The sequence below is a fragment of the Doryrhamphus excisus genome, linkage group LG10 (assembly GCF_037039965.1).
Source record: "Doryrhamphus excisus strain RoL-2023G ecotype Guam linkage group LG10, RoL_Dexc_Guam_v1.1, whole genome shotgun sequence".
Lineage (NCBI taxonomy): Eukaryota > Metazoa > Chordata > Actinopteri > Syngnathiformes > Syngnathidae > Doryrhamphus > Doryrhamphus excisus.
The window spans coordinates 10,417,967-10,440,895 of record NC_136366.1 but is presented as its reverse complement, the minus strand read 5'-3'; the positions used below and the strand labels follow the sequence as shown (position 1 = coordinate 10,440,895).

Below are 22,929 nucleotides of genomic sequence, written 5' to 3'. Positions count from 1 at the left end.
ATATATTTTTAGATTATGTTCAAGGGTCAAACTGTAGTCATCCATATTTCATCTCATCTAATCTAAGATAATCAATATAATATATTATGAGGGATGTCTGATAATTATTGACACAATATTAGCATAAAAATGGTTGATATCGGCATCAGATCCCGATAATGAAAAAAATGCTTCATACAACACCTATGCGTTCATTCCACCACAGGAAATATGTCATGTTCACATATTGGTCTCGATGTCGGCTGATATTGGTATTGGAAGTCGAGAGTTGGACAATATCGGCATATAGGACATCCCTATTATATAAGTAAATAATATATGTTTGTCATATGTACCATAAACATTTAAAATGTGATACAGCCAAGTGTAGAGGCAATGTTTGAGGTAACGTTTTAACAAACATGCAAGTGTAAAAAGAAGTTAAGCCTTGTCTAATACAGAAAAAAGTCAGAGGAGGAGCTTGTGTCGCATTCCTGGTTCTGTGGTGAACGTCAAACGTTGCGTCACAAAAGAAATAACACATTTTCTTGCATCATCAAAGGGTCAGTATAGTGTACTGCGTATTGTTACAATATTTAAATATTAAATGCTCACCTTCTTTTATACTTGTAAGAAAGCCGAAAATGTAACCCAACACATCGCCTGCGCATGTAAGCGGTTCTATGGCGACTGCAGCTTGATCCCGAAACAGACAAATTCTGCTTCAGTTATTGTCTATTGGGAAATGATGTTACATTAAAAAATAAGTTTAGTCTCCTGTCATGTTTATCCACTGTCGATGTGCGTGTGGTGCTGTGATATTGCCGCACCTGCTGCTCCACCTGTCACCGCTGGCAACTGCACGTCTGCGCCGCTTGCTCACTGGCTGGCTGGCTGGCTGGCTGGCTGGCTGCCTGACTCAAAATGTTTGCTTATCAACCTCCTGGACGGCCGCGGCATCCGGTTTCAAATCAGTGGAAAACGAGCCACGCCGTTGCAACAAAAGTCCACTTTATCAGTACCATCAAGAACATGCGTGACAACAAAAAACACACACACATAACATGTAAAGCCCTAAGGATAAATAAATAGCCTTATATACATTGCATACAGTACATACTTACATATAGTACATCATGATCATCATGTTTAAAGGGAGGAACGAGTCTTTGATGATCTGCACTTGACTCCCCTGCTACTTACCGAGATACTTGGAAATACTACATGATTACACATAAACTGCATTATAGTTAAAATGTGTTTTTATGTATATTAGATGGATATCACTTAGGAAAGTCATACCTTGTGCAAAGAAATACAATAATAATGGAACATAATAATAAATTGGAAAATTGGCCAGCATTTAGCCAGTATTGAGTGAATGGAGCCTTAAAACGCACACTACTTAAAATAAAGGCCTCCAGCTCGCTATAGGAGGAGATACTGTGTGATGCATTATGAAGGCAGTTGGACTGATGTGGCACATTTTAAAAAAGTGCAGAGGACGCTGACCTGAGGAGGCTGCAGGAACCTGCTGGAGATCACGCAGACGCGTTCAACACACACCTTGAATACGTAACATTATCTGCAGGGCTCTAAAACAATCCCACAAGAAGGCGTACTGGTAATAAATACTTTGTCAGACGTCCGTGTTGGTTTCTCATTTAGAGGTACACGATGCTTTCCTCCGGGCTGTCCTCACCGCCGCTGTCCGTCTCCATGGAAACCAGGTGGCCCAGCTCCGGATACGGGTTGGGGGGGCGGTTTGGCCACATCTCCACCGTGCTGCTGTGATCTGTGGGGGGGTCAACACACAGAATGTAGAAAAGCTCAGTCAAAAGGAATGATAATAATAATAATAATAAAAATGGGCGGCACGGCGGTCAAGTGGTTAGCGCGCAGACCTCACAGCTAGGAGACCAGAGTTCAATTCCACCCTCAGCCATCTCTGTGTGGAGTTTGCATGTTCTCCCCGTGCATGCGTGGGTTTTCTCTGGGTACTCCGGTTTCCTCCCACATTCCAAAAACATGCTAGGTTAATTGGCGACTCCAAATTGTCCATAGGTATGAATGTGAGTGTGAATGGTTGTTTGTCTATATGTGCCCTGGGATTGGCTGGCGACCAGTCTAGGGTGTACCCCGCCTCTCGCCCGAAGACAGCTGGGATAGGCTCCAGCACCCACCGTGACCCTCGTGAGGAAAAAGCGGTAGAAAATGAATGAATAATAACAATAATAATAATGAAGACTGTCATTGTTGCAGTTGGGGTCAAAGTTCACACGTCACTCTCCAAGCCGTGATTTTTCTCTGGCAAAGTCTTCACCCTGGTGTCACGTCTGCTTGAGAGTGATGACACCATTAAAGGTGACAGGCTAAGAGAGTGAGTGAGAGAGTGTACCTTCTTCATTCATCACACAACAACATCCTCCTCCTCCTCCTCAAGATGCTCTTTGACCTTTGTGTCTCTGCTGCTGCTGCTGCTGCTGCTGCACCTTCGCAGACCAAAATAGTCCATGCACTCTGCTCTTGCACGTCTCAAAGCGTCCATCACGGGCTGGGCTGACACATGACAGCATAGCGAGCGCACACCATATGGGCAGCATGGCTATGGACATTAGCATATGTTGGTGTCAGACCCTATCATTTGTTGGTCCTGACACATTTAGATATCAGAGGTGCTGTGATATCGTATTGGATGAGGCTTGATGCTGGACAGTTTTTTTTTTAATTTTGCCCATCATGCCCAATCCTTATGTGAAACATGGAACGCATTTCTTTCCCTTTTCTGTGCATTGTAACACCAGAAAACTAGTTCATATGAGCTAGCTAACAATGCACGTCATTGGGATACACCTATTTCGACAACAGAGCTTGTTAATAAAAACCTCTAACAGCATTTTATGGTTTGATATGCATGCTGTGATCTTGCTACATATTTGTATGCTTGAAAATGCTGAATTATTTTGTCTTCCAAATATTTCAGGGCAGACAAAAGTGGCCTCTGAGTGTACTGCCTGCTTATACTTGGGCTGTGGCTTGAAACCCAGTGAATTTATACACTACTAGATATTTTATATGGAGTTCTACAGCTATATATCACATACTATAAAATGTTGGGCCCACGTATGGATGAAAATCTGGAAAATTCCACCCACGGTGTGTGTGTGTGGATGATTTAAAGATTTTAGGCCTCCAGTCAGCGAATCTCTTTGCTGTGTTTCCAGCTGCTCTCTTAATCCCTCCTGAGGATCAATAACAGTGTTTTTTTAAATAAAGAGGACTTTTGGAGGTGGGCATGTGTCTGGGAGTGTGTGTGTGTGTACGTGTGTCTGGGAGTGTGTGTGTGTCAGTGGGCCAGGTGCGCTGTCATGGTAACAGATGGCATGAACTATAAATTACCTGATTGTGTTCCCTGAAGGAGAGTGTGTGTGTGTGTTTGATGAATGGCATTAAGAGTGCGTTAGAGGAGCCTCGGTCAGCGACGTGAAAGATGAGACGTCAGCGTGCTGCAGATGACGACATTCACTCAAAGCCAAGACACTGAAGCCTGACTGAAGTCTCAAACGTGCCATTTCAAGCAACAGTATGTTGTAGTTATCTTTTTTTCACTGGAAGCATCACTGGAAGCGCCAAAGTGACCCTTGATGAACAAAATTCGGCTGCCGGGCGCACCAGCCTGGACACCTCTTTTTGGACACCGTTTTTAGCATTAGCATCAGCGCTTCGCTGGGTTCTGTGTAAAAGGCACAGATGGAACAACGATGGACGACTCTGTAGAGACAATTCTTGGGGCATCTCTGTGCAAAAGAGAAAGAATGACTTTATTGGTGCCCGACACTGTGAAAGTGCACCCAGTTGGTGCAATAAGCTGCTTCTGTGGGCGCTGTGTGAAAAGGCACAGGCCATTTAGTGGCAGCTCTGTGTGAAAGAGGCGGAGTGGCTGCAATTGAGGGCAGATTTGATCCAGTTAGTGTTGAACTGCAGGCCCCTGTGGGACTCATGCATGTTGGTTAGACGGCTGAAGGGAGGGGCTGTGGTCAAGTGTGGTGCACCGGAGTCTTGTTAACGAGGGTTTGAGGGGGGGGTTGTGTGCTTGTTTTAAGGCAGTGGGGGTTAATAAGACGATCAATGAGGGAGATGCTGAGGCTTTTAGTTGGACAAAAGGAGCTGCAGATGACACTCCACCTGACGAAGGTGAGGATTCATACTTCATCTCCGCCCCCCCCCCCTCGGCGGCCTGGGTGACAAGTCATGCTGTAATGACTTCTGCAAAGATTTTTCCTCCAGATCGATGATCCAATCAGTCAGCTGTGGCTCGTGGACTGTGATTCACACGCTAATGTCTGTCCCCCGCCGCTCCATCGGCGGCCATTGATTGTCATTTCCTTTTGGCGGAGGGGAGGGGGCGAGTGCCAGGGTCGGGCTACGGCAGGTGTGATGTGATAAGGGGCGGCACCTTTTTGTCAGGCGACACTGATTAACAGAGAAATAAGGACAGATGAGGTCTCAGCCTTGAGAGTGTGTGTCTGTGTGTGTGTGTGCGTGTGTGTGTATAGTTTGAGGACAGCGTGTAGGCGGCTGCTGTGTTTACCTTCTCACGATATCTCATGCATACTCAGAGACAAAGACAATAATTGACTGGCAGCTTTGAGGGCAGTGGGAAAGGAAATGCATCTTCAACTCAAATGCTCGGTAGAATTATGAAAAACATATACAGTATGCAAATCTGCACTTGTTTTCAAGTGTATTTTTTTTGCATCTAAATGTCTTCCATTTCCAATCTCTCATGATACTACACAGGAAGAAGGAAATAAAATGTGCTTAGCTGCACCACAAAGTGTCAATACACACGTCACGTTCCTATTCATATTGATTTATGAAATACTTGTGCATGCATGAGAATATGTAGCACAAATTCCATCATCGAAATATTCAAATGTTTGCTCTTACCAGAAGGCGTGTCCAATCCCAGCATGTAGCCCCGCCCCGTCCTCCACGACTGGCCGTCCAGGTTCACGGAGGGCGGTCTGCTGTTGGACCTGGCCAGCAGCGCGTTGAGGCAGTTGTGTGCTCTGGCCTCGCTGCCTTTGCGGTGACGGTTGTTCGGGGCTCCTACTCCTCCGCCGCCGTTGCTGCTTCTGCCGGCCAACGGCGCCTCGTTGAAGAAGATGGAACCGTTTCCGGCGTGATCACAGGACAGGCTCGGCGTCGAGTCCTGTGGCAGGTTCAGAGGAAGGTCAAGGATAAAAGGACACGCCTTATCCTTGCCAACACAATAAATACATTTCCGCTTGCCACAGCATTCTACATGAACGGGTCAACCCCCCCACTTGGCTTCAGTACAGCCAATTAGAGCAGGCCTGAGAGTTCCCCTTGTGACCCCATGCCTCAGGCATGCCTATGTCAGACCCCATGGACTACAAAAGATGGATGCAAATAAAGAAAGTGCACCAGAAAGGCCAGGTGAGCCTCGTCTGGTATTCCACGTGAAATAAATGAAGGCGTGTTGAGTGTTTAGCGTGCTCTGACGTGTCACAGCTGCCTGCACAAACTGCAGCTAGCTTAGCGTCACTAAAAAAAGCCCACAGAACTGGATGGGGCATTTAGGCCGACAAAGAGCCAATCACCGGAGTAGCTTCCAGGCTGCGTGGGCCTGCTTTTAATTATTGCAGCGGGGCTTTTATTTGCTGCACTTTAATTACCATCTATCATGGAGATGTTTATTGGCGAGCGGCGCTGCTGGTGCACCAGGACAAATGGCGCTGAAATGGTGCTCATTATCGCAGCTCGTACATTAAGAGGGGATTGAGCTGTGTGGAAGGAGCCCGGTGTTCCCCGGGCATTCCGCCGCCCGCCATTAAACCTCGGGAGACACTTTAAGTGGTGACGCTGTGATTGGTTGGTTGGTTGGTTGGAGAGCGCACCCACCTGCTGCCCCTCCAGAGGGATGACCATGTGAGGGACGGTGTTGGGTAGGCTCCTCTGCCGACTGTGCCTCCACGTCTGGAGAACTTTCCTGCGGTTCTCCAGGCGCCCCCGCTCCTTCTCCACGCTCCTCTGGCCCTCGCGGAGCCTCTCCAGGTTCTGCTGGTACTCCTCCAGCTGCTCATCCAGCTCGTCCCGCTCGCGCCTCAGCCTCTCCGCCTCCAGGTGGCACTGCCGCTCCCTCTCCTCCACACGGCTCTCCTTGTCGCCCAGCTGACTCTCCCGGGCATGGCACTCCCTTGCCCAGCGCTCCCGGTCCTGACGGAGGCGCTCGTGGAGGCGTTGAATCGAAACCGCCTCTTCCTTCCTCTTCTCCAGGTGGCGCCGTTTCTCCTGTTCATGCGAGGTGTGCTGGCGCTGTGATGCACGGGGCAAAGGCCGGCCGTCTTCTCTGAGGAGGAAGCTCTGGAGCTCGTAGCAGCTGTCCTGGATGGTCACCGCGGCCTGGGGGAGGGAGCACACAGACACAGCATGCAAAAACTGAAACGCTCGGACTTCATCATCATTTGAATACGGAAACGTGACGGCTCACCTGAGCTTTGCGGGTGAAAGCAACAAGGAAGGAGAACTTTAAATATGAAAATTGACATTACACATATTTACATTTACCTTATTTGTTTCAAATTTTATAGAAGCACAGCCATACCCCGCTGCCTCACTGTTGGACATGAGGCATCATGGACATGATATGATTGACTACGTCAAAAGTCAAATAAGACTTCATCCTTTCACCATACATGATATTATATTATCTTATCTACTTCTGACAAGAGGGCACACAAAACACTTTCATCTTCATTCAACATAACATCAGCGCGATATCATCTCATACGAGGAAGAACACATGCATTGTTTGCTGACCTGTAGACTGTAGAGCAGTTGTGTGAGGCTCTGAACACTGCGAGCAATCTGTCAACACACAATGGGTCAGATTGAAAGCGAGAGAAACACTCAATTCATGAATAAAAGCCACATTCAATGGAGTCAACTGAGGTGGAGCTACTTTAGTGAGGCGTGTGCACCCCCTGGCGGCTGTACAGGGTTCTGCAGCTCCTTTATCCACCTCTTAACACTTAACAAAATGTTAAGACCAGTTGAAAAATTTGTGTGAATACCTGACAATTTTGCCCCTTTTTCTTCAACTTTTCATGAGCTGATGAACAGCCTGTTTCACTTTAATGCGTGTTTGCAATAAATTCCTTATTCCAATGTTTTTTGTCTCACTCCCATTTCTTCTTTTTGCATTTTGAAGCTCTGCTCAGAACCTCCTTAAGATCCAACAGTGCAAAATGAAGATTTTTCAACTGGTTTTATCATTTGGACCAGGAGTGTACCTGTGTTGTTAAGATGTAAACATAGATCATGTATTGCTATCTTTAATAATACCTTTGAGTCCTCGTTTGTTCTTTGCAAGTAAATCGACGATAGAAGCTCAGTGGTCCCAGTCCAACACCCCTCAGCGGCCTGTGGGGGCCCGGGTGAGTCCTTGTGGTTAGAAGGCGGTTCTGGAGGTGTCGCAGGACTGACAGAGTAGGCGGAGTCTCTGCCAGAGTCCCAGCTGCGCACGGATAAAGATCTGGACTTCAAGGTAGCCTTCAGGTTCTCGGCTAGCCGTCACACGAAGAAAACAATGAACATGGTTGAAAAAAAAAAAAAAAGCAACTGCACGACAGTTAACGCACCTTCCTGCACAGCGGCCGCTAGCAGCACAGCGGCCTGCGGCAGCTCCTCAGGAGATGGACGCACCAGCAGCCGCGGCTCGTCAAGCGACGCTTCCTCCTGCCTGCTCAGGGCCGAGAGCGCAGCGTACATCTGCAGCTTCTCCTCCAGGCTGGAGCAGATCTGCTGGTCCTGGCTGATCAGGTTCTCTGGGGAAGATGTTAGCAAGTAATGGGCAAAAGTATTGGGACAGGGTAGTTTTTGCGTGACGACTACCTTGCAATTTCTGGACCTTCTGAAAACGAGCGTCTGTAAGCCGTTTCTCCTCTTCAGACTCGCTTGTGTCCTCGTCCTCCTCTTCCGGACAGCTGAGGAATATCAGTGCACTGAGGTGTGCTTCTAAAAATAAAAAAAAAACAAGCAAGAACCGCACGCTTACCTCTCCACCGCCTCCCTGACGAGCCTCATCCAGGTGTTGCGCTCATCCTTGGACGCGGCATAGACCTCGTACATCTCGGGCCCGGCGGCGGAGGCGCTGATCAGGAACATGCCTCGCTCCTCGTTGGCCACTTCCCGAACAATCAGCTTCTGCAGGGCGATGACGGGCGGCTTCTGGTCCTAATGGGTGCATCACCACAGTCCTCTTAGTGAGGAATGAAGGAAACGGGAAGTTGGTTTTTAAAAGCTCGGCAATGGCGTACAACGGTGGCAAACGTGTACTTCTGGTCCTTCTCTTGCAGGAAGACCAGGGAGTCTGTCAGCAGGAGAGCCAGGACGTCTGTCAGAGAGGAGGACACTTCATTAGGTGCACTTTTAGAGAGATGATTATGCTTGTAAAACTGCTTTTGAATCACACCTAAATCGGTGAAACGCATGTAAAATACGACAAATATGCGTTCCTGACCTTTGAGCCTCCCCGTGGCCGTCTTCCACAGCAGCGCTCCCTGATGCTTGAGCTTTTGCCCCATCATGTCCTGCTTGCGAAGCGTCCGCCCGTTCTTCAGCTTGGCCGTGCTGCGGCTCTCCGTGCGGCTCCACACATCCCGCAGCCGCTGGCGCCGCTCATACTCACTGACCCGCAGGTCCACGACCACTATCAGCGCGCGGACGTGGGCCAGGGATGCGGCCAGGTCCACATGCTCCTGCGTGTCCCCTTGGATGGAGGAGGGGGACGTCAGGTGTGGAGAGAGTGCAGGGTTACATCCAGCAGAGGGCGGCATATGACAAACCTGCCGTGTATTGAAGGATCCTCTCCAGCAGCACAGGATATTTAGTGATCCTTTGGGTGACCAGCAAGATGCACTCTGGGATCTCCCTCCGTCGCACCAGGGAATTACCACCTTGTTGCTTCATGACAGAATGTCGGGATTGCTACCTCCACTTATTTAGCTGTGCTACTTTGAGAGCAGAGCAGGTACCTTGATGAAGTTCTGAAATCTCTTGTTGCTTTGCAGGAGCTCTTTGAACCACGTCACGGCTTCGTTGTGTCGGCTGCAGAATTCTCCGTAAACATGCCCCATCTTCTCCCCGTCCTCGCCTGAAAACTGACCACCATTGAACATTTTCCCCATTATTGTACTGCGTGTATATCCTTCCATGCATTTCTTCAGGCATACAATTTGACTGGAAGTTCCCAAAGAAGGGTTCCAACGGAAAAATGCGATGATGACCAACAGAACAGGAAATGAAACCAGGGTCTGCCTGCTCAGTTTTAGTTACGTATGACGTTTAGCCAGGGGTGTCCAAAGTGAGGCCGAGGGGCCATTTACAGCACGGGACAGTTTTTTTGTATGCCCTCATAATTTTTAGAGACAAAAACTGCAGAAAGTTGAAAAATTAAAGGAAAACCAATTGCATTCCAAAACAGACAAAACCTCTACAAAAAGTTGCAAATGTTGGAAAATTAAGTTGGGGAAAGTTATGATAAGCTATCATAATAAAGTGAAAATATTATGAGAATAAAGTCATAATGAAGAAATAAATGAGAAAAAAATGTTCCAAGAAGAAAGTAAATATATATATAATAATAATATAAATATTTGTAACACTAAAACAACACAAACACACACACTGGAACTAGTGCCATTGCTTCCTACTTCCCAGCTGACCTGTTGCAGCAGCACGTCTCCAACACGCTGGATGAGGTAGTTCCTGTGCCCTGGAGGCTGCGCCGAGCGTTGCCGCCGCTCCTTCATGGCGGTGAAGAAGGCGTGATGGAGGAGGAGCAGCTGGTCCAGACAGGGGAAGATGCGCTCCACCGCCTCCGCGTCAAGCTGCACCTCCTCCCGCATGCCTCTGCGGAACACCTGGGCCATGACGCGCAGCGTCTGGAGGTGATGAAGCTCCGTCTGCATCAGCTCTGCGTGCCGAAACCACAATGTAGCAATTTCACACAAAGCGGATTCTGGCGCGGTGATCACGCTGCTCACCGTAGATGACGTCCTGTCTCTTGACAACTCGTTTGTCCTGCTTCTTGCAGAACCTGTACTCCACTGTCAAACTCCACGACTCTGCCTCATAATCTGCCACGTCGGCAGAGAGGTCGTGGTATTCTGTATCTGTAGTGGCTAGTACAAATGTAAAACCATTTAAAGCTGCTGTTACCATCCATGGATGAAACAGCCACTGCAGGAAAACATCAAGGAACTGCTCAGGTGTGAGTCTGTCATCTTATTTATGTCTAATATGTTTTATTTTGGCGTCACGGCGGTCTAGTGGTTAGCGCGCAGACCTCACAGCTAGGAGACCAGGGTTCGGTTCCCGCCCTCGTAAACAGGTTTTCTATTCCATGACTATGAAAATATACATATTTATATATAATAAATTCATTAATCCTACTTTGTGGAAATTCGGTCGAGTCGGAACCAAATAACAACGCTAAAAACGAGGGATTATTGTATATGTCAAAGCTCAGTGGGGCTTTTAAACATTCTAAATTCCAGCATCAAGGCTGGCACACTGATTGTCGAACCTCTGAGGCGTACCTTCTGATGAGGGCCACTGGCTGGAGAGAGAGGAAGTCCCCTGGCGCTCTTCCATCTCAGACTCGGAACTCCCGCTGAGTCGACTGCAACAAATGGCAGCAACATTCTCACCGCATCCTCGTCATATGACCGGTCAGATTTCATCACACCCTTACCTGTCATTGCTGGGCGAGCCTCCAGCCAGAGCACCTGAGGTGTCCTTGGAGGTCACGAGAGGGATAGAGCCGGCGGGGGGCACCACACATTGAGGAGGACTCTCTCTCACCGTGAAGTCTGCAGGAAGGAGAACGGGGCTGAGTGATGGCATGCAATTGAACTTTATTGATAACAACAAAGGCAGCTCGTGGAAGTTGTTCGGTCCGCTTCAAGATTAAGTCTGACAGAGTCGAACCGAGAAAATCTCAACCTGCTTTGAACTCACTCTGCGGGAGGGATGCCGTCCTGCTCTTCACCATGGCAACCGCATTCTTATCCTGAAGTTTCTGCACATCATGCAATGGCAAGAGTTGTGTTTAGAGCACATCGGCATGAAGGCAGGTTCTAACCAGAGGTGCACACACAAGATGATTACAACGTCATACTGATAACATTAAACATGGTCAAATTCTAATATGTTCCAGTTCTTTTTACCACAGTTAAATCTAAATTGAAGAAGTAGATAAAAAAGGTTATCGGCACCATATCAACCTTGAGGAACAGAAAGTTAAAATGGGTATCAGTTTGAGAAATACAAAAAAAACAGCTATTGTGAATCTCTAATTCTAACCAACGAACTCACCTTTAAACATGGCGGGACGGAGTCCTTGCAGCTTTTATGGACCGTGGCGGTGCAGGCTAAAAGAAAGACTTGTTTTGTTTTTTGTTTTTTTTTAAAAAAAAAGGTATGATGGGAAAAGTGGCGCTTTTACTTACTGGGGCAATGCAGAAGGTCTTTCCCCAGAGCAGGCTTATCGCACACCACACACATGACAGGGCCCAAACAGGAGCCTGTGGAGAAGCGATGCGTGTTCTGTTCCTTCCCTTTGGCCTTAAAAAAACAAGTGATAAGACACAGGAGTTGAAAAAAAAGATGGCTTTACTTCATATTCTTATTAACCAGGGGGGGTGGGTCTTATCTATTTGTGGAGAAAACAGATGGAAATCCCCACCGACAAGGAAGGACAAAGGTCAGCGGGGGCTTCCACTCTCTGTGCCGACTCAACAGATTAAACATTAAAAAAAAAAAAAAGGAACTAGGCCTGACGCCACCGTTTGTTTGTTCTGGTTCCACTTTGCCAGAAATAATTCCTGGTAGCAGCGGCATGCCGGGATTTTACTTCTTTTATCAACAGGAAACACTTTTAATGACTAAAATCATCACATTAGGACAAGCTTAAGCTTTAAGAACAGACTGTGACGTGTAGAGATGCTCCATATTGGATTTCTTATCGATATGAGATATTGTGATGCTGGAGCGGAGACCACTATTGGAGAGGACAGAGCCGGTCGGCTCTTGTTGCTAAGGTTGAAGTTGCGGCGCTACCTTGGTCTTGTTGCGGGTGTTGGACATCCTGCTCCTGAGGAAACTGAAGGTGCGGATGACCTTGTACTTCTCCGACTCGGCTTTGGCTGGCACGTTGCTGAACCTGTCCTGCTCCTCCTCTTCAATTCTGTCAAAGACAAAGATCCAAAGCTTGTTTGCAAAAAGCTATAGCAGCAAATAAAGGAGGAAATAAAAAATGCGCCGGTGTTAGTCACATGGGTCCTCACTGCGGACTGTCCTGAGATGAAGTGAGGTTAGTCTAGGTGGGGGGGGGGGCAATACATGTCGTTTTCATGTCACTGCTGTGAAAGCGAATGAAGATTAGTACAGCCTCTCTTCTTTCTGTTCTGCTGAGGGACTTGGGCAAGTGTGACAGTGGTTAAAACAAACAGGAGCACATACTCTTTGAGGAACTCAGACAGGGTGAGATGTTGGAGGGACTCCACCGGCGCCGTGCCACCCTCGTCATCGACTGACCGGGCTCCTTGACGGGAACTAAAATCCCTGTGAAGAACATCACGCGACACACACACACACACACACAAACACACGCTTCAACTGTCAGTGTGATGAAAGCGCTCTGCCGTGATGGCCATCAGGGGAAGCTGTTGAGCTGTAAAGTGGGAGAGATAATAGCCCACAGAAGGAGATACACCTGCAGGATGGAAACAACTGATCATCCACACCCGTTTCAAAGCAACAGGGAAAGAAGAAAGCAAATTGTGGAAAAGGGCAGTATTATTATTAGTAGTACTAGTGATAGTAACGTTGTTAGTAGTACTATTATTACTAGTAGCATTCATTATTATTATTATTATTAATAAAAATGTATTATTAGATAGATTAATAATGTATTCATTATTCTTGGTATTAGTCGTACGATTTTTATTATTATTGTTGGTGGTAATAGCAGTGTTGTTATAGTAGTATTAGTAGCAGCAGCAGTAGTAAATATAGTAGCAGTAGTAAAAAGTGAAAACATCATCCAATCAGCTGATGTGAGCAGATAAAAGGCCTCGCTGTGACATCACACTATGGAGAAATTATTTTGTAAATGTTTTTTTTTTTCCAGGGCAAAAAGTGGATCATAAAATGTAGGAAAATGACAAATAGTGATAAGGCATGCGTCCTGAGAATAAAAGTAAGTCAGCTCAGGGTGACAGTGATACTGGAAGTGGACGCCACCGCCATAGTGGGGAAACAAAAAAACACTAGAGATGGGGGGGGGGGGGGGGGAAGCTGCCAGCAACCTGGTTGTCATGGTTACAGGCATGCGTCACCCAGGCTGTTACATTGAAAGATAATGCAACTAATAATCTGAAAATGTACACATTACCTTTTCTCATGCAGCTGCTCTGAGGCTTTTTGTTCTGTGGAAGAAGAGGAGGAGGGTTATGTCTTCCTACCATACATTCATCACACAATTGCAGGTTTGGTTTGCAGGCCAAAGCGAAAGCGCAGGCGAGCGGGCTGCAAAGCAATAATAATCATCACGTGCCACTCACTGCTTGTTATCATTGGAATGTATAAGATCAGAACGTCTATGATGACTTTTAGAATTGCGTCTTTATCAGTATTTTTTTTTTAACCTGGCATGAGCCTTCCAATCAAACTCACATCGATACTGTATATCTGGAACATGTACAATTATGGTAAAATATGTATAAAAATAACTCTACCTCTAGAGATCAATATTTATTTGTAACTGTGCAACAGTTGGTGAAATGATTTTTTTATGTGTTATACAGTATAAATAATGTGGATTGGATATGATGACAAAACACATGCAAATCAACAGAGACACACACACAATATTAGGTACACCTGCACAATCTAATGACCTGCGTCCAATGCCGCCTTACGCTTATAACAAAAGAAACACTCCTAAACGAAAGGATTTCTAGCATGAAGACCTCCAACAAGGACATGATGTGAAAGGAAGTGGTTATATTTTAGTGCCTAAATATCTATGAAATGTAATTTCTCAGTGAATAATGTGTGAATATTTATATGCAAGTCAGTAGTATAATTAAGTGGAGGTCCGTGCTGTAATGCAGTGTGATCCATGACTGCCCAAGTGGTCCTAATTTTGTATCACCTCACCAATTTCTAGTAATGTTGGAGCAATGTTTAAAAAAAATAGAAATAAACAGAGCAATATTAGATTATCTGTGCAGTAAAATATTTTTTTAATCACTTTTTCCCAAGAAAAGCCAATGAAAGGTAAACATTGTTATCTTTGTAAGGGTGGATTTTCTTGTATTGTGCAGCAGTGCCTAATGAAGTGGCCACGTAGGATGCTAATGCTCATGCACGCAAATAAAAGCTCTGACGTGGACAAGCTTGGCTCAGCAGGGCCTGGCGTCGCTCAGAGTGGTCCGGTACTTACTAGCAGGGTGCAGCAAGGACAGAGATTTAGACAGAGAGAGGGCCTGAAGCAGAGACCGACTGTGGCTGAGGCCATGGGAGGGGCCATCTACGGGAGGAGGACACACAGTGGACACGCACCGCACCCGCACATCAATCACACAGGTTGCACACTCCACCGGGAGATCTTCGGAGCGAGTGTGGAGAAACGTTAGCCTGAAGGGTGAAATGAGCGAGTGTTGAGGCACTGACCCGTGCTGCATGTGTGTCCATCCTGCACAAAGCGAGAGGGGCGTAAGCCGACTTTGGAGTGCGAATACGAGCGCAGCCGCATGGACGAGTCACCCAGCTCCTGCATGGTAGCGAACAGTCAGGCTCTCATCAATTGTCAGCATGTGAGAAGCATTTTATGTTACTTTGGCGGCGGGGTCACACGCTGAGGAGGCGGAGAGGCTGCGAGTGCAAACAAGCAGCGGCGATGTCCTCGTCTCCGTGCCGCCGTCGTCCTCGCTGTCCACCTGCAGGGACACGTGGCTGGGACTGCGGTGGCACAGGAGACGTTAATGCAAAGACGCACATCGTCGCTGCTGATTGGAGAGGATGTGAGAAGACCTGAGGATGGAGGGGTCCATGGCGAGGGGACAGGCATGCACTGAAAGGGGCAGTGGTCGGGGCGTATCCATGGCAACCAGACGGTCCTCCGCGTTGAAAATGGAAGCGTCCGTCTCAGTGCTGTCGCTTGTTACACCATTGATGCCGCACCTAAAGTCCACATTATCCGCCTGAGGCAAATAAGAATGATCTGTTCCAGTGTCAAGCCTTGGATATCCCAAAACCTTTATTAAGCACATGTGATAAAAACTGTAATTGTTGATCATCATGAACCTGTGTCAAGTTGCTGCTGCAGCCGTTCATGGTCGGTGGCGGCACAGTTGCATGCTGGGAGAACTGGACACTCCTGGACTGCATGCGTGCTTGGTTTACTGAAATAAAAACACAGAATCACTTAAGATAATTGGCCCAAGTTGAACAAACATATCATTACTACGTTAAAGACCATCAACACAGTCGGGGTATCTCACCAGCAACTAAAATATCAAGCTAGCTTAGCATTGTCACAAAAGCAGGAAACAGTGTGGCTTGGTCACAAGGTAACACCGCCACCAAAAATATAAAGTCTCGGATCCCTGTGGGTGTCTTGGGTGTCTTTTTAAAATATTGTCCCAGGCTAACCTGCAAAAATAACCTTGTAACAGTGCACAGAATCCATGACCCTCTAGTATTCAATCATTCATTCATTCATTTTCTACCGCTTATCATCACGAGGGTCGCGGGGGTGCTGGAGCCTATCCCAGTTGTCTTTGGGCAAGAGGCGGGGTACACCCTGGACTGGTGGCCAGCCAATCACAGGGCACATATAGACAAACAACCATTCACACTCACATTCATACCTATGGACAATTTGGAGTCGCCAATTAACCTAGCATGTTTTTGGAATGGGGGAGGAAACCAGAGTACACGGAGAAAACCCACGCATGCACGGGGAGAACACACATAGATGGCCGAGGGTGGGATTGAACTCAGGTCTCCTAGCTGTGAGGTCTGCACGCTAACCACTCGACCGCTGTGGAGCCTGCATTCAATCATATTTATCCTTAATGATGGCCATGACAGTCGAGCGGTTGGCACCGTTTTATGACCTTCAATTTCACTTCCATGGTGAGGTCTTTCCTTTTCTTTGGCGCACTGCCGCTTGGGAGACATAATGAAGTCCAAAAAGTCAACTAATAAGCAACATTATTCTTCCTCAAGTGGGGCAGCAACAAGTTCTCGAGCAAGTTCCTTTACAGACCAAAATTACGTTTTTAATTCATTTATGGGAGCGTGTTTGTAACCACCTGTAAAATGCTTCACACTTGCATTCAGGTGTTTACAGCAAAGGCTTGTAGCGTTTTAGCTTTGCATGTCCTAAACACAAGGAACAGCTGGAATTATAACACAAGCTATCGTATACCATCCAAAACTGTAAAACACGAAGCAGCCAGGTAGCTTCACACGCAACATAAAAGCTCAAAACATCTGAGTTATGACCAAAGCCATCACAAGCATCTTGAGCGTGTGGCAACCTAACTTAATGTGTGTTAAACACAGGAACCAGCTTGGCTTTGGCCACACCGACTCTGTTTGGAGTAGAAAATGGCCTCTCTTGATGAGATGAAGCGCTTTCTGCTCTCATGAAGGGAAATCCTGGGCACCGTGGAGGCATTTCCTCTTTATTGTGCCCCGTTCCTGTGCACACTCACGAACCCAGTGACCTGTCGTGTTTGTACTTCATCTCCGAATATATATATATATCTGCTAGATAGCATCCCGGCTTGAAATCTCTCCAATCTGTCAAAGCTGCTTGACAGAATAATTGACTAGAGCCAGCGACGGCGCTGAGTTATGTCTCTGCATACAGGAACGCTTTGGATGTTTCATGTTGACAAAAAGCACTTCACTCCACTTCGGAGACGCTTCCAGGCACAGATGAGGAATTCAGGGCTTTAACGGGCTTTGATTGCTCCTCCGTCCACGCAAGAACCAGCTCGGAGAAGCCATCCGTTTTTTTACAGGAAGAAATATAAGCGACGGTAACCTCGGCGATGACCTCAACATCCCTCCATCCTCCTTGGGACGACTTTTACAAGAGGGGCTTTCAAACTGGATAGCTTGTGAAATGTAAGCTCTTTCTGTCAGAAGCGCTCCACTTTTGACTGACAGATTGGTGGGGGCAGTGGGGGTAGGAACCAGTCGGACCCCATTCCTAAACAGTTTCCTGCGTCATTGCTGCAGCAATACTTTGAAAACACTGTTTATTTCCGTAAAGCTTTGGTCTGACAGAACAGAGTATTGATTTCCGATGCGATGCCAGACAGAAGACCACAAGGGAAACTCCACTTTTCATCTTTGCGGGAATAATACGATATTTAAAACAAAGCATATCCTATTCATCCAGCATCTTAAAGCCTCATTCGTTATCATTGGTCTTAAAGTCTCAAACATACCACATGGAGATGACGGTTGCTCCTCTTTTTCATCATCACCATCATCATCATCATCCAAAGCCAGGACTAGCTGCTCTTCAAAAACCTTAAAAACAAACTTTTTGTTTTTTAATTCAGATTTTCTTAATGACGCACAACAACTCACGTGTGAAGTGTCCACCCGTACCTTCTCCTCTACTGGCAGCTCCTCGCTAACTCCTGAGCAAAAAAAAAAAGAAAAAAGCGCACACAAATATTTCACTTGAGAATGTGACTCGCTATCTACCGCCCTTCTCCTCCTGCAGCGTAGAGTCTTCTGTTTTGACCCAGAATGGAAGAACACGTCCTCCTCCACCGAGAGGACTTTGAGGAGTCCAGACATTGTGCGGGTCAATATTAGAGGCACACTTCTGCTTTGGTCAATAAAGCCATCTGGCATCGCTATGGTAACTGAGAAGGGCGGCTCCAGGTGATGGGAGATGAAGAAACAAAAAGATGGCGGGTCACTATGAGCTAAGACCTAATGCTAGTTCGTGTTTGGACTAAAAGACTCTGCTGTCATTTTTTCATAGTCTGCTTAAAATTGCACTCACACTCTCTGCATGAAGGTGAAAACGTGAGGGTCCCTACACCCCAAAAACCTATGGGAGCCAATTGATTTATCAGTCCAAAATCTCTGATATTGGCAGTCCGATACAAGCAATTCCAGAGTCCGCCGGTGTAGCTAGCCGGTGTGGTGTGGCAAGGTGTCACTACGCCAGTAACAATGTTAATCATGTTGCTGTAGCTTGGATAACATGTCAGTCACGTTGTGTAAATGGAGGATTGTTGGCGCTTTGGAGGTTTTATGGTGGAATAGGTCACGTCCCATTACGCGCATTCTTAGCTACCTCTTTTTAGCTGTTTTTATATCTTTAGAATGCACAGAAAAGAGAAAGAGGTGTGTGTTCGTGTCTCACAAAAGGATTGTGGATGATTCCAAAGTACACTTTTCCTTTGAAGAAGTAATTGGATCTGTTTTTATCATAGCTGCTGTTGCTGATTATTGTTGTCTGTTTGAGTAATATCACTTGATCAAGCCACATTCCACACTACAAAGTAAGTTTGTAAAAATTGAGTATTGGTATTGAATCAGAAATTAATAAGTGTGTGTGTTGTTTTGCTCAGGTTGCGTTACACAGACGGAGGGGGGGTTGGGGGGGCGTGACATCAGGACAAACAGACAAGGGAGTAAACAGGAGAGAGCACATGGCCCTCCCTCACAGCGCTCAGGTGAGAGTAAACAAGCTTGGAACATTCGTGAATAAACAAAACTTGGCTCGTTTGACATCACGCTACTGATTTTACAGTCCTTACCTTCCTCGGGAGGAAGACCCCCATTGTGGAGCCCCCCAGCTGCCTGCAACACAGATGAAAATGACATGTAAATGTATTACTTGCATTACAATAAAACCTAACAGCGGTAGCTACTTTATTTCATTAATTAGTGGGATTACTGTACACTCAAAACATGTTAATTCATCTCAGACTATGTGGTGTCTTTGAACGCAACTCTCATTGCTCATAATAACAAATGGATCTTTGAGTATCTTTTAGTTTTCAGATATAGTTTTGGTTTTCAAATATGGATGGATGGATAGATAGATAGAAAAATTGGCCCATTCCACACATAGTTGCAAATGGTGATTAATCATAATTAATTTGAAAACTGTGGTCAATTTGATTAAAATTTTTAATCATTAAAAACCACACACTGCTGCCTCCACAATGGTGCCACTCACTGTGACCCACTTTTGGTCCCAGTGGGGAACGCTGAACATGCAAAATTTCAAGCAACAGGAATGTCATTGTCACGTTGAGCCAGGCTGTCACAGTTTGGTGCATTTGTCCGAGGGTTCATTACACTAATACACTTTCTCTGCCTGTGTCCAATACTAAGAGTTGTCCAAATTATTAGTGTCATTAGTGTTTATCATCAGAAGGAGGACATGGACGAGGCGTCAGGTTGATTTGATCTGTGACATTAACCTGATCCATTCACCATGAAATATTCAACACAGTGTGGTTGCCTCTCAGAATGACGGTGGCGGGTTGGACGACGTGACTTAATCATGCAACATGCAAAACTGCTACCGCTTACAGATGACACAACAAGATGGCGGCCGTTGTTTTCTGACCCGGCCGGTGATACGCTGCTCGCTTACAATAAGCCCGTCCGCTTGTTTGTCCGTGCAGCAGGTGAACAAAACAAGCGGACACGTGTGCCACCACGTGCGCCACCACCTGTGCACGGTCGCCAGAGAACCGGCGATCGTTGGAGCTCCTTGCCGTGATCTCCGGAGAGCAACGGGCTATGACGCCGAGCCAGTTGAAAACAAAAACAGAAGCCTCTCTTTGCCTCTTCTGGTTGGACGATGAACCATAACTGTTTGTCGCAAGCCAGAAAGCCATTTGTGTTCTTTTTCTGATAAAATTCTCTTCAAAATGACACACAATTTGAAGATATTCCATTGATGAGAATGTGTTGAAAAATGGCAAGAACAATGTTTCCTACCAGTCAGACTCATGCATACATACATGCATACATATGAGGAGGGGGCTTGGGGTGTTTTTTTTTTGTTGACAGCTCCCGACCTGAAACACCAGTACAAATTATTCTGGCAGGCATCAGGTTTCTCCACCCTTCAGCTCAGACGACTCCTGAGCGCAGTAAAGTGGTAACAGAGATCCAGTGATCCTGGGGACGGCGTGTTATACCATGATAATAAAAACAGCCTCTGCATCACAGCAGCATGTCACCGCTCGCCCGCACAAAGCCTGGCATTGTCATCGGGATGGAGCGTCGGGAGTTGCTGCGTGACCTGACCTTGCAGCGCGTAGACGCCACTTCCTCTTAATGGCCAACTGCATGTGCATGTGTGTGCGTTTGTGCACGTGTGTGTGCGCGTGTGTGATGGTAATGATTCCCATGTCTGCTTTGATTTTGCTCTCCCCCAAAGTTGGTGACATAGCAAAAACAAGCAGACACTTGGCTTACTCTGAAATCTGGCAACAGTCGGGCAAGCGTGCGGCCCACCCATGAGTCCTGACACCCACATGAGAAGGGGGGGGGGGGGTGTTGGGGGCAGAACATTCGAAGCCAACCAAGACCCCCATTAAGCTAACAGAAGAAGGTGCTTTCTACCTCTCTGGTGCACTCAGACGGTCTTTGTCATTTGGTGACCCCCCCTCAGGACTAGAACCTTCTGGTTTGGGTTTCACTGCAGACATAAAGCCTGCAAGTCAACGCCCACAGACCACAGTGTGCACAAAACAAAAGCAGAGAAAAGCAAAGCATACAACCGCTCTGGGTTTTACAGACCAGACTGAATATGCTGTGTAATCAATGTAATGTAATGTAATGTAATGTAATCAGTGGTGTGCAGTCATGGCCAGCAAAGTGTTTAATCTTAATATTTTCCAAGTCAAACATTTTACTTTTTGTTAGCACTTATACAAATATTTATTAAAATGGAATTTCGAAACGTCCGATGGACCAGATTACGACGCTTGCTGGGCCTAATGTGGCCCCCGGACTGCAGTTTGGCCTTCCCTGGTATAATAACAATAATCCACAAAGTGAGGACAGCCGCATTCTGACTGTGTTGTGTTAGTAACTGAGAGATTTTAAATAGCTGTCTACTTGTGTGAGGGACTTACATTTCTTCTGTGGTCCTCCATTTACTTCAGAGAAGGTCAGCTGTGACGAAAAACAACAAAGGACCATAAAAGATCAAAATATGCTCCATTAAAGAGGAAGTCCGTCATGTTCTCCATTCTCAGGGTGTCATCCTGCAGCAGGGAAATTCCTACCCAGTGAGACTGAAACATGACATCATGCGCATCCACCAAGATGCTTCTGTTATCTTTTTTAAACGTGGTCTTGCATTACAGGAAGTGTAAGCTCACAGAACACCCTTTATATAAATGTTGCAACGTGACGGTAAAAAAAAGGGGGAAATATGGAACACCAAGTTACTTGGAAGTGACTTCATGTCCCATCCGGGAATGCTTGCTTATACTGCATGGTTCTATGGTTATCATCACAATGTTGTATGGCATGTTGTACAGCAAGCAAATGTGAGATTTGCTTACATCATGTAATGGCAAGTAAACCATTGAGAAGAACATGCACTAACGACAAGTACTCCACTCTAACGGCATCAAAATGAAGCTGGTGGATTGATCCAGTGTGCCTAATAAAGAGGGCAATGACGTGCCCCATTGACAGCAGTCAGGTTAACACTCATGGTGAGCGTGTTAGCTGTCAACACGTCGAAACTAGCCACAAAACAACAGTGCCTTTCGCCGTATACATGAACGCACCAGTTAAACTCGTTTGTAGCGGCAAACACACCAAAAAACGAGGCGTATCTAACGGCACCGCGATGCAAATATTTAGCGTGTTGTGTTAGCGTCAATAAGTCAGTTTGACTTTACCTTGTTGCTTTAATTCCGCTGCAGTGAGACTTTTTAGGACTTTTCAAGCCGAATAGTGGCGTCTCCATCCGCCTCGTCCAGTCGTTTGTTAGCAGGTGAGACGTTTCGAAGAGCCCTCCTCCTGTCTGACAGAAGAGACACCCCCCCCCATAAGTTACGTTTAATATGAATGAAAATGCCTCCCTTCCCTTCTCGTTTACACGTTTAGCTGATTGTGGCGTTCTATGCGCCGTATTTTATATTCTGAATATAAAATGTGTTTTTAAAAAGCGCTATTTCCTTCGTGTTAACTTCCGGGTTCTGCTCGCACTTTGGCGCCATCTAGTCATGTCATTCAATATGCCACTTGTATGACATCGGTCCATGGGGCACAAGTGATGGCGCTCCTCTAATTCTGCCTGGTAACAATTGTGTCACGTGACCAGTAAAATCCGTCCATTCTGGTGTACAGTATATTGCTAGCTAACTATATTTAGTTTAGTTGTCCAGTTTGTAGTAATTAACACCGTCACTGTAAAACAAATATACAATTTTAAAAAACATAAAAAATATTGTAAAAAAGCGATTAAAAAAATAGCAAAATACCCTGAAACTATCGCAATATCTCAATAAATTATACAAGATCTCCAGAAACTAATACAGAAATATCAAACTCACCTGTGAAATTTGCAAGTTCTTTTTCTCTTTCTGTAAAGACGGGCAACATGGGGTGGTCAAAACAGCTGCCAAAAGACCTGAAAATCACCTATCAGTTTCCACTGTGAGGAACATAAGGAGGAAATAGATGACAAAGTCCAAAAGAGGTAGGCCAGGAAAAACATTACAAAGGATGCAGAAAACTGTCCGAGACAACCCGACAACCCATAATAACATCAACTTCTAGTTAGTGGGCTGAGGCATGCCAAGGAACATTTGTACAAGCTGGCTT

At 46.2% G+C, this 22,929-nt stretch overlaps 1 protein-coding gene across 1 annotated transcript; it reads right to left on the bottom strand.

Moving 5' to 3' along the window:
- Positions 1–503: 503 nt before the first annotated feature.
- arhgef28a (Rho guanine nucleotide exchange factor (GEF) 28a) lies at positions 504–22,628 on the bottom strand. The gene is made up of 32 exons (XM_078794065.1): positions 22,002–22,628; positions 21,222–21,261; positions 18,879–18,921; positions 17,689–17,741; positions 17,544–17,628; positions 15,382–15,479; positions 15,109–15,278; positions 14,913–15,036; positions 14,749–14,848; positions 14,519–14,605; positions 13,466–13,499; positions 12,532–12,633; positions 12,130–12,256; positions 11,520–11,634; positions 11,386–11,441; positions 11,029–11,089; positions 10,763–10,880; positions 10,608–10,690; positions 10,053–10,190; positions 9,732–9,982; positions 9,042–9,167; positions 8,853–8,970; positions 8,528–8,776; positions 8,325–8,401; positions 8,063–8,241; positions 7,900–7,991; positions 7,647–7,832; positions 7,351–7,571; positions 6,826–6,873; positions 5,908–6,408; positions 4,930–5,194; positions 504–1,774 (listed from the first exon to the last, which is right to left on the bottom strand). Exons 2-32 carry the CDS (start codon positions 21,240–21,242, stop codon positions 1,644–1,646), a joined length of 4,059 nt encoding a protein of 1,352 aa, XP_078650191.1. The 5' UTR covers positions 21,243–21,261; positions 22,002–22,628; the 3' UTR covers positions 504–1,643.
- Between the last annotated feature and the right edge of the window lie 301 nt (positions 22,629–22,929).

Coding starts and splice junctions, on each gene's coding strand:
- arhgef28a (XM_078794065.1), bottom strand. CDS start 21,242: ATGGAGGACCACAGAAGAAAT. Junction 15,480..17,543: donor GCAACCGTCATCTCCATGTG/GTATGTTTGAGA, acceptor TTTTTATTTCAG/TAAACCAAGCACGCATGCAG. Junction 15,037..15,108: donor ATGGACCCCTCCATCCTCAG/GTCTTCTCACAT, acceptor GTGCCACCGCAG/TCCCAGCCACGTGTCCCTGC.